Source organism: Gigantopelta aegis, chromosome 10 (assembly GCF_016097555.1).
Source record: "Gigantopelta aegis isolate Gae_Host chromosome 10, Gae_host_genome, whole genome shotgun sequence".
Taxonomy (NCBI): Eukaryota; Metazoa; Mollusca; class Gastropoda; order Neomphalida; family Peltospiridae; genus Gigantopelta; species Gigantopelta aegis.
In genome coordinates this window covers 90,676,200-90,691,991 of record NC_054708.1, presented here as the reverse complement: position 1 = coordinate 90,691,991, position 15,792 = coordinate 90,676,200, and the positions used below count along the sequence as shown (strand labels likewise).

The window sequence follows — 15,792 nt, the reverse complement described above, 5'->3', positions numbered from 1 at the left end:
ATTATTATTGAACAGGTTGACATTTGAAATTCATGAAAGGAGTGGGAATTTTTGATATTTTGGAGATTTTTATATATATAATGATTCTTAACCCTTACCCTGCCGCATTCTTTTTGCTAAATTTAAAGAATTTTCACCTGTTCTACATTTCTAGTAATTTTATTAAAATCCATGGGCATTTTAACATGAAATTACACCCATATATACCATAATGATCCACCTACGTAATGATAGCATTTTGTAGATGGTTATTTTATTTATGTTACCATGGCAACAGCTGCAAATTTCAATATACAATTTTTTCATTAATAATTAAGAAAACATGAATAAAACACTACTATTTTTTTTTTAATTTAAGTGTATGCTGTGATTTATTAAGCATAGTGATTGATTTAAAGAAAAAATTAAGCAGACTGCCATTTTTTTCAGAATAATAGGGTGCAATGCACATACTGTCATCAACGCTTTTTTGTAAATTATGAAGATAATGTCCAACATTAACTATTATACATTTTTAGTAATATTATTAAAATCAGTTGACATTTCAGCATGAAATTACACACATATATACTAAGAATATCCACCTACGTAACGCTAACATTTTATAGTCAGTTATATTATTTATGTTACCATGGCAACACCTGTAAATTTCAATATACCATATTTTCATTAATAATTATGAAAACTTTAATTAAAAACTAATATTTTTCTTTTAATTTAAGTCTATGCTGTGATTTATTAACCATACTGCTTGATGTAAAGAAAAAATTAAGTTGACAACCACGTTTTTTCTGAAAAATAGAGTCAGATGCGCATTCGGCTATCAACACATTTTTGTAAATTATGAACATAATTTCCAACATTAACTATTATACATTTCTGGTAATATTATTAAAATCAGTTGACATTTCAGCATGAAATTACACACATATATACTAAGAATATCCACCTACGTAAGGCTAACATTTTATAGTCAGTTATATTATTTATGTTACCATGGCAACACCTGCAAATTTCAATATACCATATTTTCATTTATAATTATGAAAACTTTAATTAAAAATTAATATTTTGCTTTTAATTTAAGTCTATGGTGTGATCTATTAACCATACTACTCGATTTAGAAAAAGAATTAAGTAGACAGCCAATTTTATTTTTGAATAATAGGGTCAAATGCACATACTACCATCAACGCATTTTTGTAACTTGACACTAAAAATATGTATACTATCTCTATTACTTTATATATCTTTGTCAAATGACACAAGATTTAAAAAAAGGTATATGCCCTTTCACTTCCTGTCATTTTCAAATGAACATAATTAATTCTGTTACCATGGTAACCAATGCAAAAAGAGGAACCGTTTCCCATATGAAATGTTTTAAATGAATTTATTTGAATACAAATCACTGTATAATGATGTAATAATAAGCTCCCAGCTGTTTACAAGAGATGGGTGAAAATTGTGAATTCTGTTACCACGGTAACCAATGCAAAACAGAACATTTCTAAAAAAATATCATTTTCAAGGACTGAGAAAAAACAACAATGTATAGTGACACAATTGTACTATGCCTGTAGAAAAGATATATGAAGCTTATTAATTCTGTTACCATGGTAATCAGTTCAAAACTATATGTTACCATGGTACCCAGATCGAAACTGTTACCATGGTAACCAATGCAAACTATTGGTTACCATGGTAAGGTATGTAAAACTGGATACTATTTGCTGTGTGCATGCAACTTTTGGGTCATACGGTCAAAAGTAAAGGACACCAGTAATCAATAATTTGAGGGTACTTGAAAACTCCACATCATAACTGCCGCTACTAGGTGGTTATGACGTTTGGAATCTTTTTAAATTGGACACTGTATTTCATGTACACACTTTAAGCAGCAGCTATCTTACTATAATCATTCTAAAAATTATTAAAACGTATCCATTAATTCTCAAGATTTTAGGGTACATAATTTTACCCTTCATACCCTCTGGCAGAAACCCTGGACACTGATATTAGAATAATAGAAATAGTAAAAAGGATTTTATGCATTTCCGTAATTTATTGCGACACAAGATACTTGCCATAGTGCTTCACACGGTCACAATTGTAAAAAAAAAAAAAAAATTGTCCATTCATCTAAAAAATGTTTTAAACCCAAAGAAACAAACATCAACATGTGAGCCCTAATTAAAATTCGATATGTACCGTATACATAATGTGTATCCAGTGTTAAACACTTATGCATGATACAAAATAGATCTAAACGGTCACCTGAGTAAATTGCTGACCACAACTACCAAACACATGGAGTGCGGAGCACCCATTTTCCTAGGGGGATTAAAATGACCAAATTCATGGTTTTGGGTTTTCCATGGGTGAGAGCAACTATCAAATAAATTTGGTTGGAAATGGTCTAGTATTTCTGAAAACATAATAGTTTAAATGCATTTGTCTATATGATAGATGGTTTAATGAATTTGTCTCCTACCTGAGGGGGGGGGGGGGGGGGGGTAGGGGACACGACCTTAACGAAATTCGCAAAATTGATATTTGTATGGTATTCCTGGACACGATAATTGGCTTAATTTCCCCTATTTGTGCCCCACCTTTAGGAGAGGGGTAGAATGACCAAATTCACAAGGAAATGGGTCACGAATATGCAATTTCTATATAACTCTTGTGACCTCCATCCCCACCTAGGGGACATTCACAAGTTATATACACTGGTCATCTATTTGCCTTTATATATTATTTGAATACTATCCAGGTATAGCATTTCGGGCAAATGAGCTGGCCTAAAACCTTTTAACCATGTATTTCCATCATTTTACTCTGACACAGTATTAGTTGTAATCCATGTAAAAATATGTAGTGATTCATTTGCAACCCTATATAGCTTTTCAGGGCTGTAACTAGGATTTAAACAATGAACCAATGAGCATGGAAGGTGCAAGACACCATTTTGCAGTCATTTCAGGAAAGTTACACACTTAAAACATCAGTAAATAAACCTATTATTTTAATAACACCCCCCCCCCCCCCCCCCCCCCCCCCCAAATGCATCCTCCCAAACCAGCATGGAAGGGATGCAGCCCAGTGGTAAAGCGCAGTTGGTTTGGGATTGATTCCCATCGGCGGGCTCACTGGGCTATTTCTCGTTTCAGCCATGCTCCATGACTGGTATATCAAAGGCTGTGGTAACTATCCTGTCTTTGGGATGGTGTATATAAAAGATGTCTTGCTACTAATGGAAAAATGTTGGGGGTTTTCTCCTAAGACTACTAGTATGTAAAAATTACCAAATGTTTGACATCCAATAGCCGATGATTAATAAGTGTGCTCTAGTGGTGTCGTTAAATAAAAAATAAAACACACACACACACCATTGCCTGTACCCGTTAGCTGAGACCCTGCTGTTTGGCAGTAAAGCTAATATGAATAATAATTGTTGTTATCTAGATTCAGGGATTTTCGTTCAACTCTGGCAGAAATGTGCCTGCATGCCCAACAAAAATGAGAGCCCGTACGCTTAGGCCTATGCCGATTCATATATATATATTTTTTTAATTTTGTGCCCTGTCGCTTAGGCCCATGGAGAGGGAGGTCAGAATGTGTTTATGTGTGGCACACAATGTAGTTGGAACTGATTAAAAAGTCAAAAACGTGAAACGCGTGACGCACAGTAGTCCGAGCGGACGTAGAAAATGTGCTCCATACCGCAATAGGTCACTTGAGATGTCACACAAGTAAATGTTTAAAACATTATTATCGGAATCATGAATTTATATTTGTGCAACTTCTTCTGACATGTTTATTGACGGAGTGAAAGAAGAAGAAATCACTGGCAGTTGGTCCCGCAAAGTAATGTATTTGGGTCAAGGGTCGATAATATAGGTCAACTACACTTCCAAGTTTTTGCGATTTTTCTTTGATATTTTTATCAACAATATAGGATCGTTTTATGATTTGTGATTATTACATCCAGAATACAACATTTTAATTGCATTAAATAATTTGTTTAACGATTTTTGAGACAAAAACAATGTTTCGGGTCGTTGCCTACACAACAGTGTCCGCCCTGCTAAAGTACGTGGAATGTTTTTCTTTTTAATTGTTATTTTAAAAAATTTAGTTATTACCGTATTTTTAAAATAAAAAACGTGATAACTTACTCTGAATCTATTGCAAACCATTATCCTACTGTAATTTTCACATTTTATATAGGTCCATATAGTTAACGCACGATTTTTTTTGGGGTGTTGCGTAACACGAAAAAGGACCGTGTCGATGTTCTAAAAAACGGTCGATAACTGTTGCATGGAAAAAAAATTGGAACTCGTGGTAAGGGTGTGTATACCCCCGACGCATCCACACCAATTGGTACCGTACAGGCCTGATGTACTAATCATAAGCGTACGGGATCCCGTTTTGTTTTGTAGGGGTGGGAGAGGGAGAAGGGCAGGCTAATTTGTGCCCGAATTAAACGAAAATACCACCAACTAATTTTTTTTATTAGTTTTAGCGTTACCGCTAACCAGCTATATATAATATAGGGTTTCAAACGAAGCATTACACAATTTTACATTGATTTAATTACAACTAGTATTGTAGGAGAAATGTTGGAACTACTAGTACATGATGAAAAGGTTTCAGGCCAGCTCAATTTGCCCGAATGTCTCTCGTATTCGCCCAAATTTTAGATTTTGGTACTAATAAATTTATAAAAATACAGTAGATCCAACAGTGCAACACAACTACAGTTTACCTCATGATGATTAATTTATCTGTATAACATTTGCAGATATGTGTGCAGGGAATGGGTCGACCCCCCCCCCCCCCCCCTTTCCGGTCCCTGCTCGAGCAGAAATCCCCTATAAACTTCGCTCTCCAGACACCCCTACCTAAAATCCCTGCACACATGCCTGATTTTTAAAAGATTGTCATCCACCATTATTACAAAAAATTCACTGCTTATATACGCTTATTCATAAAATGCCATGCACGGCACACACACACACCCCTCCCCACACACCAAATCCTTGGATCCGCGACTGGTACAGTAATAAAAACAAAAAACCGGTGGCGCCACATAATTATGTGTGACACGCAACGAGAATGTTTTGTGATTGGTTATTGAAAATAATGTAGGTCACGGTATTCTGCAGACTACTTCAGGAGATATTCATAACCTATCATTTATAATTCATTTTTTAAAAATGAGAACAAATATATATCCACTCAGTAGTGATTAATACTAATGTGAATGTTGAAAAGGAAAAACTGGCAGAAAAACAACACACAACAAAACAACGACGAACACCGAGCACATGTGCGTATTCGATCATATAGTCGACGTAACTGTTCAAGTAAACATAGTTAGTTAGAATATCGTCTGCTGTAGTATAAGTAACCACGTTGTAATTATTAATGAAAACAGTTAGCCGCACATGCAAGCAATGTGTACTACTGCTGTCAAATTGTATGGCGGGAAATGTGCTGTCACATGACCTGTTGTTTATAAATAGAAACAGGGAAATGGCGCTTTTCGACGACTGTTTATGCCGTCGGATTACAATTATTTGATTGTGTTTGTACCTTTTTTAGGCATTAAAAGTGATACTTTTTCTAATTTAATGCAACTGTCATAATGTAGTTCATATATAATAGTATATTATGACAACTTTGTAGAGATAAAAGAAACCGCTACCAAAAAGACAAGAAACAATAACAAACAATAGCACGCGCCATTTGACGGGTCATTTTTGTTTAAAAAAAAACGTAAGATGTACAACAGCAATTTAGCAAATATTTGGATATGTCATTCTAAGACTATTTATTGACATTTTCTTACTTTGTTTTTGACAAAAATGTCAACAATTAATTTAGATAACGATTTTTAAATGAAAACAATGCAAAGTGACGTCATTGTGATGACGCTTGACGTGTATACACGTCAACGGCACGATAAGGGTTAAACTTCTTCAAACGAAATTGACATTAAACAAATGTTTATTTACTCTCTTCAAACTGCTGTTTGAACTAGATACGGTTCGACCAAAAGTGGGTGGTTTTGTTTTGGGTACGATTTGAACAGCTCCCTTTCTTTCTTGTCTAAAGTTAAGCCCCATGTGATTGGTCAGTGATGATAAAATGTAAGGGACATAATCACTGTTTCACATTTATTTCCTAAAGAAGGTGCTAGTAGTCTGGATCGCTTTATGTGGGTAAGTATATATGTGGTACCTTGGCTTGCGAGGATGCATGAGGGGATGCATGACTTCACATGGATTGATGCTAATGGTATAGTAGTCTGGATCGCTTTATGTGGGTAAGTATATATGTGGTACCTTGGCTTTCAACGATGCATGAGGGGATGCATCACTTCACATGGATTGATGCTAATGGTATAGTAGTCTGGATCGACTTATGTGGGTAAGTATATATGTGGTACCTTGGCTTTCAACGATGCATGAGGGGATGCATGACTTCACATGGATTGATGCTAATGGTATAGTAGTCTGGATCGACTTATGTGGGTAAGTATATATGTGGTACCTTGGCTTTCAACGATGCATGAGGGGATGCATGACTTCACATGGATTGATGCTAATGGTATAGTAGTCTGGATCGCTTTATGTGGGTAAGTATATATGTGGTACCTTGGCTTTCAACGATGCATGAGGGGATGCATGACTTCACATGGATTGATGCTAATGGTATAGTAGTCTGGATCGACTTATGTGGGTAAGTATATATGTGGTACCTTGGCTTTCAACGATGCATGAGGGGATGCATGACTTCACATGGATTGATGCTAATGGTATAGTAGTCTGGATCGACTTATGTGGGTAAGTATATATGTGGTACCTTGGCTTTCAACGATGCATGAGGGGATGCATCACTTCACATGGATTGATGCTAATGGTATAGTAGTCTGGATCGCTTTATGTGGGTAAGTATATATGTGGTACCTTGGCTTTCAACGATGCATGAGGGGATGCATCACTTCACATGGATTGATGCTAATGGTATTTGACATAAATTATTAAACATGCACTGTACATTACCTTTGACACAAGACCTTCCATCAATAAACAGGTGGTAATTTCTGTTACATATACAGACGTGACCTTCAGGATTTGGGATGCATTCATGGTCACATGTTCTCTGTGGACAAACATCTACATGTCTCTCTAATAAGCAAAGAAAAGATTGTTAATGTAGCAAAAAACTGCTGTATGCACATGCATGTGTGTTCCCTAACTGCAGAAGGCTTAATAACTAATCATACTCTGGGAACCTGAGAGTACAGAAATGTCTTAAATTTGTGTGGCTGCATGTGTTGCATTTTCACACAATTTGGTAATGGAGATTTGACACCAGATGCACTATAAATAATATTACAATTTGAATTGTTATCATACACTCATGCATACACATTATAATTAGCTATTTGTTTTATTGACGACATTTAACACATGGTGAAAATTACAATGTCCCATATTGTGTTCAAATACTTTGTCCAGTACCCCTGAAACAGACGTTAATATGGTTAAGATCCAAGGGTTACTGTGGACAAGGTTTATTGTTCATCAAATACTTTGTCCAGTACCCCTGAAACAGACGTTAATATGGTTAAGATCCAAGGGTTACTGTGGACAAGGTTTATTGTTCATCAAATACTTTGTCCAGTACCCCTGAAACAGACGTTAATATGGTTAAGATCCAAGGGTTACTGTGGACAAGGTTTATTGTGTTCAAATACTTTGTCCAGTACCCCTGAAACAGACGTTAATATGGTTAAGATCCAAGGGTTACTGTGGACAAGGTTTGTTGTTCATCAAATACTTTGTCCAGTACCCCTGAAACAGACGTTAATATGGTTAAGATCCAAGGGTTACTGTGGACAAGGTTTATTGTTCATCAAATACTTTGTCCAGTACCCCTGAAACAGACGTTAATATGGTTAAGATCCAAGGGTTACCGTGGACAAGGTTTAATGTTCATCAAATACTTTGTCCAGTACCCCTGAAACAGACGTTAATATGGTTAAGATCCAAGGGTTACTGTGGACAAGGTTTATTGTTCATCAAATACTTAGTCCAGTACCCCTGAAACAGACGTTAATATGGTTAAGATCCAAGGGTTACTGTGGACAAGGTTTGTTGTTCATCAAATACTTTGTCCAGTACCCCTGAAACAGACGTTAATATGGTTAAGATCCAAGGGTTACTGTGGACAAGGTTTGTTGTTGATCAAATACTTTGTCCAGTACCCCTGAAACAGACGTTAATATGGTTAAGATCCAAGGGTTACTGTGGACAAGGTTTGTTGTTGATCAAATACTTTGTCCAGTACCCCTGAAACAGACGTTAATATGGTTAAGATCCAAGGGTTACTGTGGACAAGGTTTATTGTTCATAAAATACTTTGTCCAGTACCCCTGAAACAGACGTTAATATGGTTAAGATCCAAGGGTTACTGTGGACAAGGTTTGTTGTTGATCAAATACTTTGTCCAGTACCCCTGAAACAGACGTTAATATGGTTAAGATCCAAGGGTTACTGTGGACAAGGTTTGTTGTTGATCAAATACTTTGTCCAGTACCCCTGAAACAGACGTTAATATGGTTAAGATCCAAGGGTTACTGTGGACAAGGTTTGTTGTTGATCAAATACTTTGTCCAGTACCCCTGAAACAGACGTTAATATGGTTAAGATCCAAGGGTTACTGTGGACAAGGTTTATTGTTGATAAAATATGGTATGTTTATTTTGTTGCTGTTTTTTTATTGTTGATTAAATATTGTATAAGTGGAATTTATTACGACTGACTGATTTTATTTGGTGAGAATTTGGCCGGAGAGTCGGTGTGATTGTGTAGTGAGCGAGGACGCGTATTACACGAGATTGTGCTGAGTTTGGCCGGAGAGTCGGTGTGATTGTGTAGTGAGCTAGGACGCGTATTACACAGGCTTGTGCTGAGTTTGGCCGGAGAGTCGGTGTGATTGTGTAGTGAGTGAGGATGTGTATTGCACGGGATTGTGCTCATTTTGGCCGGAGAGTCGGTGTGATTGTGTAGTGAGCGAGGAGGTGTATTACACGGGATTGTGCTGAGGTTGCTTGTTAAAGTGCCTCTGTAATGAAACAAGCATTTTGCTATCTTTTGGTACCTATATATCACGTTTACAATGTATATGAATCATACCTAATTTTAAAAAGATTCGAAAAGTCGTTTTTTATATGCAGTAGAATCTCACTGGCTCGAACACTGTCAGTGCGTCAAAGTCTGTTCGACCCATCTGGTAGTTCGAGCCATGCATTCGGCCGTTGTCAGGTGCTTCTGTAACACAAAAACCAATCGGAACACCTCGCATATTTCTGTAAAACTGGCTTGGGCGAGATTCTCCGAATGACTCATGAGTAACGAAGTCGCCGTCAAATGTCGGATGAGATACATATTTGTAACTATTATTATTTATCACCATTAAATGAACAAATAACAAACACACTGGCAGTCTATTTATAAATATTTATTAATTTCAAAAATCGTTCTTTATTATGCTGTTGTAGAATCTTTTGCGACATATTGATAATGTTGAGAAAAAATTAAAGTACAGTTCAGACAAATAAACTGGTTTGAGAGAAAGCTTCTGTTCGACCCCAGGGGCATTCGACCAATCAGCACCAAAATAAAAAGGTTTAATAGAGAGAAAAATCAGGACTTTGTTCTTGGTTCGAGAATACCGGTAGGTTTTACTGTTGGACGTTCGAGCCAATGAGATTCTATAGTATTCGTAATAATTGATAGCATTTTTAGCCCTCTCTGGAAAAACCCACTTGAAACTACACCCCGAGTTATGTACTGACGTGTGATGTCACACCAGAGCTGGTTACTCGCCGGTAATCAAACAGTATGATACTGACGCTTTTGAGAATTTCAATTTCGGTGCATGTTTTGTCCCAAGCTGACACATGGGTCCAGAATATGAAAAATCAGTGCATGTTCGAAACCATTCAATTTGTGTTTTTGCAATACCGATATGTGAATACTGTTTGATATATTCAACGATAATAAATAATTGTGTCATGTCAATAAATTACTGTGACAGACGTTACAGCTATACATGTAGTTCCTCCTATCACTCTACATAACTGTTTTTCATCAATAATTTTACTTTGGTTTGACGTAAGAAGACAAGTACAGGCGTTTTAGAAACAATAAAAAATACTCCTTTTTTTTTTTGCAACTTACAAATCAATCGGTTCAGAAATAAATAGTCTGTAGTAAATTCCATAGCATTTCCTGTGGCAGCGACTACAGAACATCTACGAATTAACAGCTTGGAAAAACAAATTCATAGCCCACAGGAAAGCTTGGACCATATACATGTAGAGTAGAATCTGCAGATATCATCTTTTGACAAAAGACTACTACGATAATCACTACTAACTGACGTTATGGTTTTTGTTTTTTAAACTAAAAATGCTTAAACATTTTTTTTTCACATTATCATGTGGGGCCAGCACACATACGCGACTACCTGTACACATGTGACTGGTGTGTGTGTGTATGTGACTGGTGTGTATGTGTGTGTGTGTGTGTGTGTGTGTGTATGTGTGTGTATGTTTGTGTATGTGACTGGTGTGTGTGAGTGTGTAATACATAGCTTATGAATAAATGGTAAATTTATTCAACTATAGTTTGTGGGTACTCTAGAATGTGACAATTATTTTCTTTAATAGTTTTATTAATATCAGTAATGAGACTGGATGGATCCTGATTGGTGTGGTCCTTTTTTACTTTTCACTGTGATACTTTTTTGCATTAAAAAACCTGTAAACTTTGGTCCTTTTTTTGTGTTCAGGCTTCGAAATTCACGATGGCTCCACAGCATTTGCCGTACTGCTTTGTGCCTTTGCTGTGATGCCTCAAAATGCCAGTTACTTTACGGCTATCAATAACCATGCCCTTTTAAATATCTGCCATGGTGTCCCTTTTGTATGTGTTTAGTTTTTTACAAGTTGACAACTGTTTAACCCAAAATGGCTGATTGCAGTTTTTTAATTTAAAAAATAAAACAGGAACAAATTCGATGTTCCTCAGTACCGGTAGTTTTTCTATAGTTTGGTCATGGTCATGTATTGTAACTGAAAATCGAACATAACAAATTATAAATTAGTTGAAACGTACAGCATTACAAAAAATAACCTGTGAATTGCCAAAAGTCGTACAGTTATGAAAAAAAAGTGAATTGCCGAAACAGATTCCCGCGGCTCAATTTGTTTCCAAATTAAACATATGCCTACAAAAAAACGAAGACTGAAAGAATCTGAAAAACAATAGAAGGAAGAGGCAGAAAAATTGCAAAATTATTATTAGCTATTGATATTTTTCATGATAAATTATTTTAATGTTTATTATCGGACGGACCAATGCTAAAATCAACCAAATTAATATGTTCGCAATTAATTGAAACACTGAAATAATTAAATAACAACTGTTAAATTTTGTGTTTATTCTTGGATATTCCATTTATTAGCCATTCTCAGGAGTTCATATACATTAACAAATGCTATATACTCGGTACTTGTTAGAGCAGTAGCCAACAACAAACATTGTACCGCGGCTTCTTACAATGACCTTCACCTTTAAATGCGGGGGAAAAAATCCAATGATCTGCTGCTCTGTGCATGTTACATTTGAGAAATCCTTGATTGTTTTGTTGAGATCACACGTGTTATTGTTTTGGGAAAATAAACCGACAATGTATGAGATAACTGGAGTTACGATTACACAATACTTTTTCCTCTGTAGGCCTACAGCACTGGTAACTTTTAATAAAACTGTGTAATCACAAAATGCATGAAACAACTTACCATACCGTCATGCGATATCGTGGGTCATCAGTTACCATGGTACCTAATAAGTGCACGGGTTGATGATTGTAATTTCAAACAGATTTATCATACTTGTATCCATTCAACGTTGAGACATGTCACGGCTGTGTCCAGTCTCTGACAACGCCAGTGATCGAGTCCAGGGTTTAAGGTGTCTTGAAGTGATATCAAATAGGGTCTCCACGAGGACTCGAGCCCAGGCCAAGTCTAGCAACACTCGAGTCCGTTCACAGGACTCGAGTACCCGTACAAGGTGAAATATAATGACAAAATATATGTATGCATCATCTCACAGACAGGATAGCACCTAATTAATCATCGGCTATTGGATGTTAAACATTTGGTAATTCTGACACCTAGTCATCAGAGAAAACCCGCTATATTTTTCCAAATGCAGCAAGGGATCTTTAATTTTATATGCACTTTCGAACAGGCAGGAAAGCACATACCACGGCCTTTGACCAGTTGTTGTGCACTGGATGGAATGAGAAATTTTAATTTTTTTTAATGGATCCACCGAGTTGGTTCGATCCTGCAATGCAGGCACCTCAAGCGAGCAATCCACCGATTGAGCTAAATGCTGCCTCCAAGTCCATGTGGTGATCTGTGAGCTACTTGTGTTATATTTGACATCATACGTAAGGTCAAACAGATTAATCTTATTAGTTCAACAAGTCCATGTGGTGATCTGTGAGCTACTTGTGTTATATTTGACATCATACGTAAGGTCAAACAGATTAATCTTATTAGTTCAACAAGTCCATGTGGTGATCTGTGAGCTACTTGTGTTATATTTGACATCATACGTAAGGTCAAACAGATTAATCTTATTAGTTCAACAAGTCCATGTGGTGATCTGTGAGCTACTTGTGTTATATTTGACATCATACGTAAGGTCAAACAGATTAATCTTATTAGTTCAACAAGTCCATGTGGTGATCTGTGAGCTACTTGTGTTATATTTGACATCATACGTAAGGTCAAACAGATTAATCTTATTAGTTCAACAAGTCCATGTGGTGATCTGTGAGCTACTTGTGTTATATTTGACATCATACGTAAGGTCAAACAGATTAATCTTATTAGTTCAACAAGTCCATGTGGTGATCTGTGAGCTACTTGTGTTATATTTGACATCATACGTAAGGTCAAACAGATTAATCTTATTAGTTCAACAAGTCCATGTGGTGATCTGTGAGCTACTTGTGTTATATTTGACATCATACGTAAGGTCAAACAGATTAATCTTATTAGTTCAACAAGTCCATGTGGTGATCTGTGAGCTACTTGTGTTATATTTGACATCATACGTAAGGTCAAACAGATTAATCTTATTAGTTCAACAAGTCCATGTGGTGATCTGTGAGCTACTTGTGTTATATTTGACATCATACGTAAGGTCAAACAGATTAATCTTATTAGTTCAACAAGTCCATGTGGTGATCTGTGAGCTACTTGTGTTATATTTGACATCATACGTAAGGTCAAACAGATTAATCTTATTAGTTCAACAAGTCCATGTGGTGATCTGTGAGCTACTTGTGTTATATTTGACATCATACGTAAGGTCAAACAGATTAATCTTATTAGTTCAACAAGTCCATGTGGTGATCTGTGAGCTACTTGTGTTATATTTGACATCATACGTAAGGTCAAACAGATTAATCTTATTAGTTCAACAAGTCCATGTGGTGATCTGTGAGCTACTTGTGTTATATTTGACATCATACGTAAGGTCAAACAGATTAATCTTATTAGTTCAACAAGTCCATGTGGTGATCTGTGAGCTACTTGTGTTATATTTGACATCATACGTAAGGTCAAACAGATTAATCTTATTAGTTCAACAAGTCCATGTGGTGATCTGTGAGCTACTTGTGTTATATTTGACATCATACGTAAGGTCAAACAGATTAATCTTATTAGTTCAACAAGTCCATGTGGTGATCTGTGAGCTACTTGTGTTATATTTGACATCATACGTAAGGTCAAACAGATTAATCTTATTAGTTCAACAAGTCCATGTGGTGATCTGTGAGCTACTTGTGTTATATTTGACATCATACGTAAGGTCAAACAGATTAATCTTATTAGTTCAACAAGTCCATGTGGTGATCTGTGAGCTACTTGTGTTATATTTGACATCATACGTAAGGTCAAACAGATTAATCTTATTAGTTCAACAAGTCCATGTGGTGATCTGTGAGCTACTTGTGTTATATTTGACATCATACGTAAGGTCAAACAGATTAATCTTATTAGTTCAACAAGTCCATGTGGTGATCTGTGAGCTACTTGTGTTATATTTGACATCATACGTAAGGTCAAACAGATTAATCTTATTAGTTCAACAAGTCCATGTGGTGATCTGTGAGCTACTTGTGTTATATTTGACATCATACGTAAGGTCAGATTAATCTTATTAGTTCAACAAGTCCATGTGGTGATCTGTGAGCTACTTGTGTTATATTTGACATCATACGTAAGGTCAAACAGATTAGTTCAACAAGTCCATGTGGTGATCTGTGAGCTACTTGTGTTATATTTGACATCATACGTAAGGTCAAACAGATTAATCTTATTAGTTCAACAAGTCCATGTGGTGATCTGTGAGCTACTTGTGTTATATTTGACATCATACGTAAGGTCAAACAGATTAATCTTATTAGTTCAACAAGTCCATGTGGTGATCTGTGAGCTACTTGTGTTATATTTGACATCATACGTAAGGTCAAACAGATTAATCTTATTAGTTCAACAAGTCCATGTGGTGATCTGTGAGCTACTTGTGTTATATTTGACATCATACGTAAGGTCAAACAGATTAATCTTATTAGTTCAACAAGTCCATGTGGTGATCTGTGAGCTACTTGTGTTATATTTGACATCATACGTAAGGTCAAACAGATTAATCTTATTAGTTCAACAAGTCCATGTGGTGATCTGTGAGCTACTTGTGTTATATTTGACATCATACGTAAGGTCAAACAGATTAATCTTATTAGTTCAACAAGTCCATGTGGTGATCTGTGAGCTACTTGTGTTATATTTGACATCATACGTAAGGTCAAACAGATTAATCTTATTAGTTCAACAAGTCCATGTGGTGATCTGTGAGCTACTTGTGTTATATTTGACATCATACGTAAGGTCAAACAGATTAATCTTATTAGTTCAACAAGTCCATGTGGTGATCTGTGAGCTACTTGTGTTATATTTGACATCATACGTAAGGTCAAACAGATTAATCTTATTAGTTCAACAAGTCCATGTGGTGATCTGTGAGCTACTTGTGTTATATTTGACATCATACGTAAGGTCAAACAGATTAATCTTATTAGTTCAACAAGTCCATGTGGTGATCTGTGAGCTACTTGTGTTATATTTGACATCATACGTAAGGTCAAACAGATTAATCTTATTAGTTCAACAAGTCCATGTGGTGATCTGTGAGCTACTTGTGTTATATTTGACATCATACGTAAGGTCAAACAGATTAATCTTATTAGTTCAACAAGTCCATGTGGTGATCTGTGAGCTACTTGTGTTATATTTGACATCATACGTAAGGTCAAACAGATTAATTAGTTCAACAAGTCCATATTAGTTCAACAAGTCCATGTGGTGATCTGTGAGCTACTTGTGTTATATTTGACATCATACGTAAGGTCAAACAGATTAATCTTATTAGTTCAACAAGTCCATGTGGTGATCTGTGAGCTACTTGTGTTATATTTGACATCATACGTAAGGTCAAACAGATTAATCTTATTAGTTCAACAAGTCCATGTGGTGATCTGTGAGCTACTTGTGTTATATTTGACATCATACGTAAGGTCAAACAGATTAATCTTATTAGTTCAACAAGTCCATGTGGTGATCTGTGA

At 36.0% G+C, this 15,792-nt stretch overlaps 1 protein-coding gene across 2 annotated transcripts in view; it reads right to left on the bottom strand.

Moving 5' to 3' along the window:
- LOC121382592 overlaps nucleotides 1–15,792 on the bottom strand; it is a 142,094-nt gene that overhangs the window by 46,583 nt on the left and 79,719 nt on the right. For both annotated transcript variants that reach the window (XM_041512101.1, XM_041512102.1), the window contains exon 11: nucleotides 7,074–7,199. In XM_041512101.1, the coding sequence (XP_041368035.1) occupies nucleotides 7,074–7,199 (126 nt within the window). The remainder of the gene's footprint in view (nucleotides 1–7,073; nucleotides 7,200–15,792) is intronic.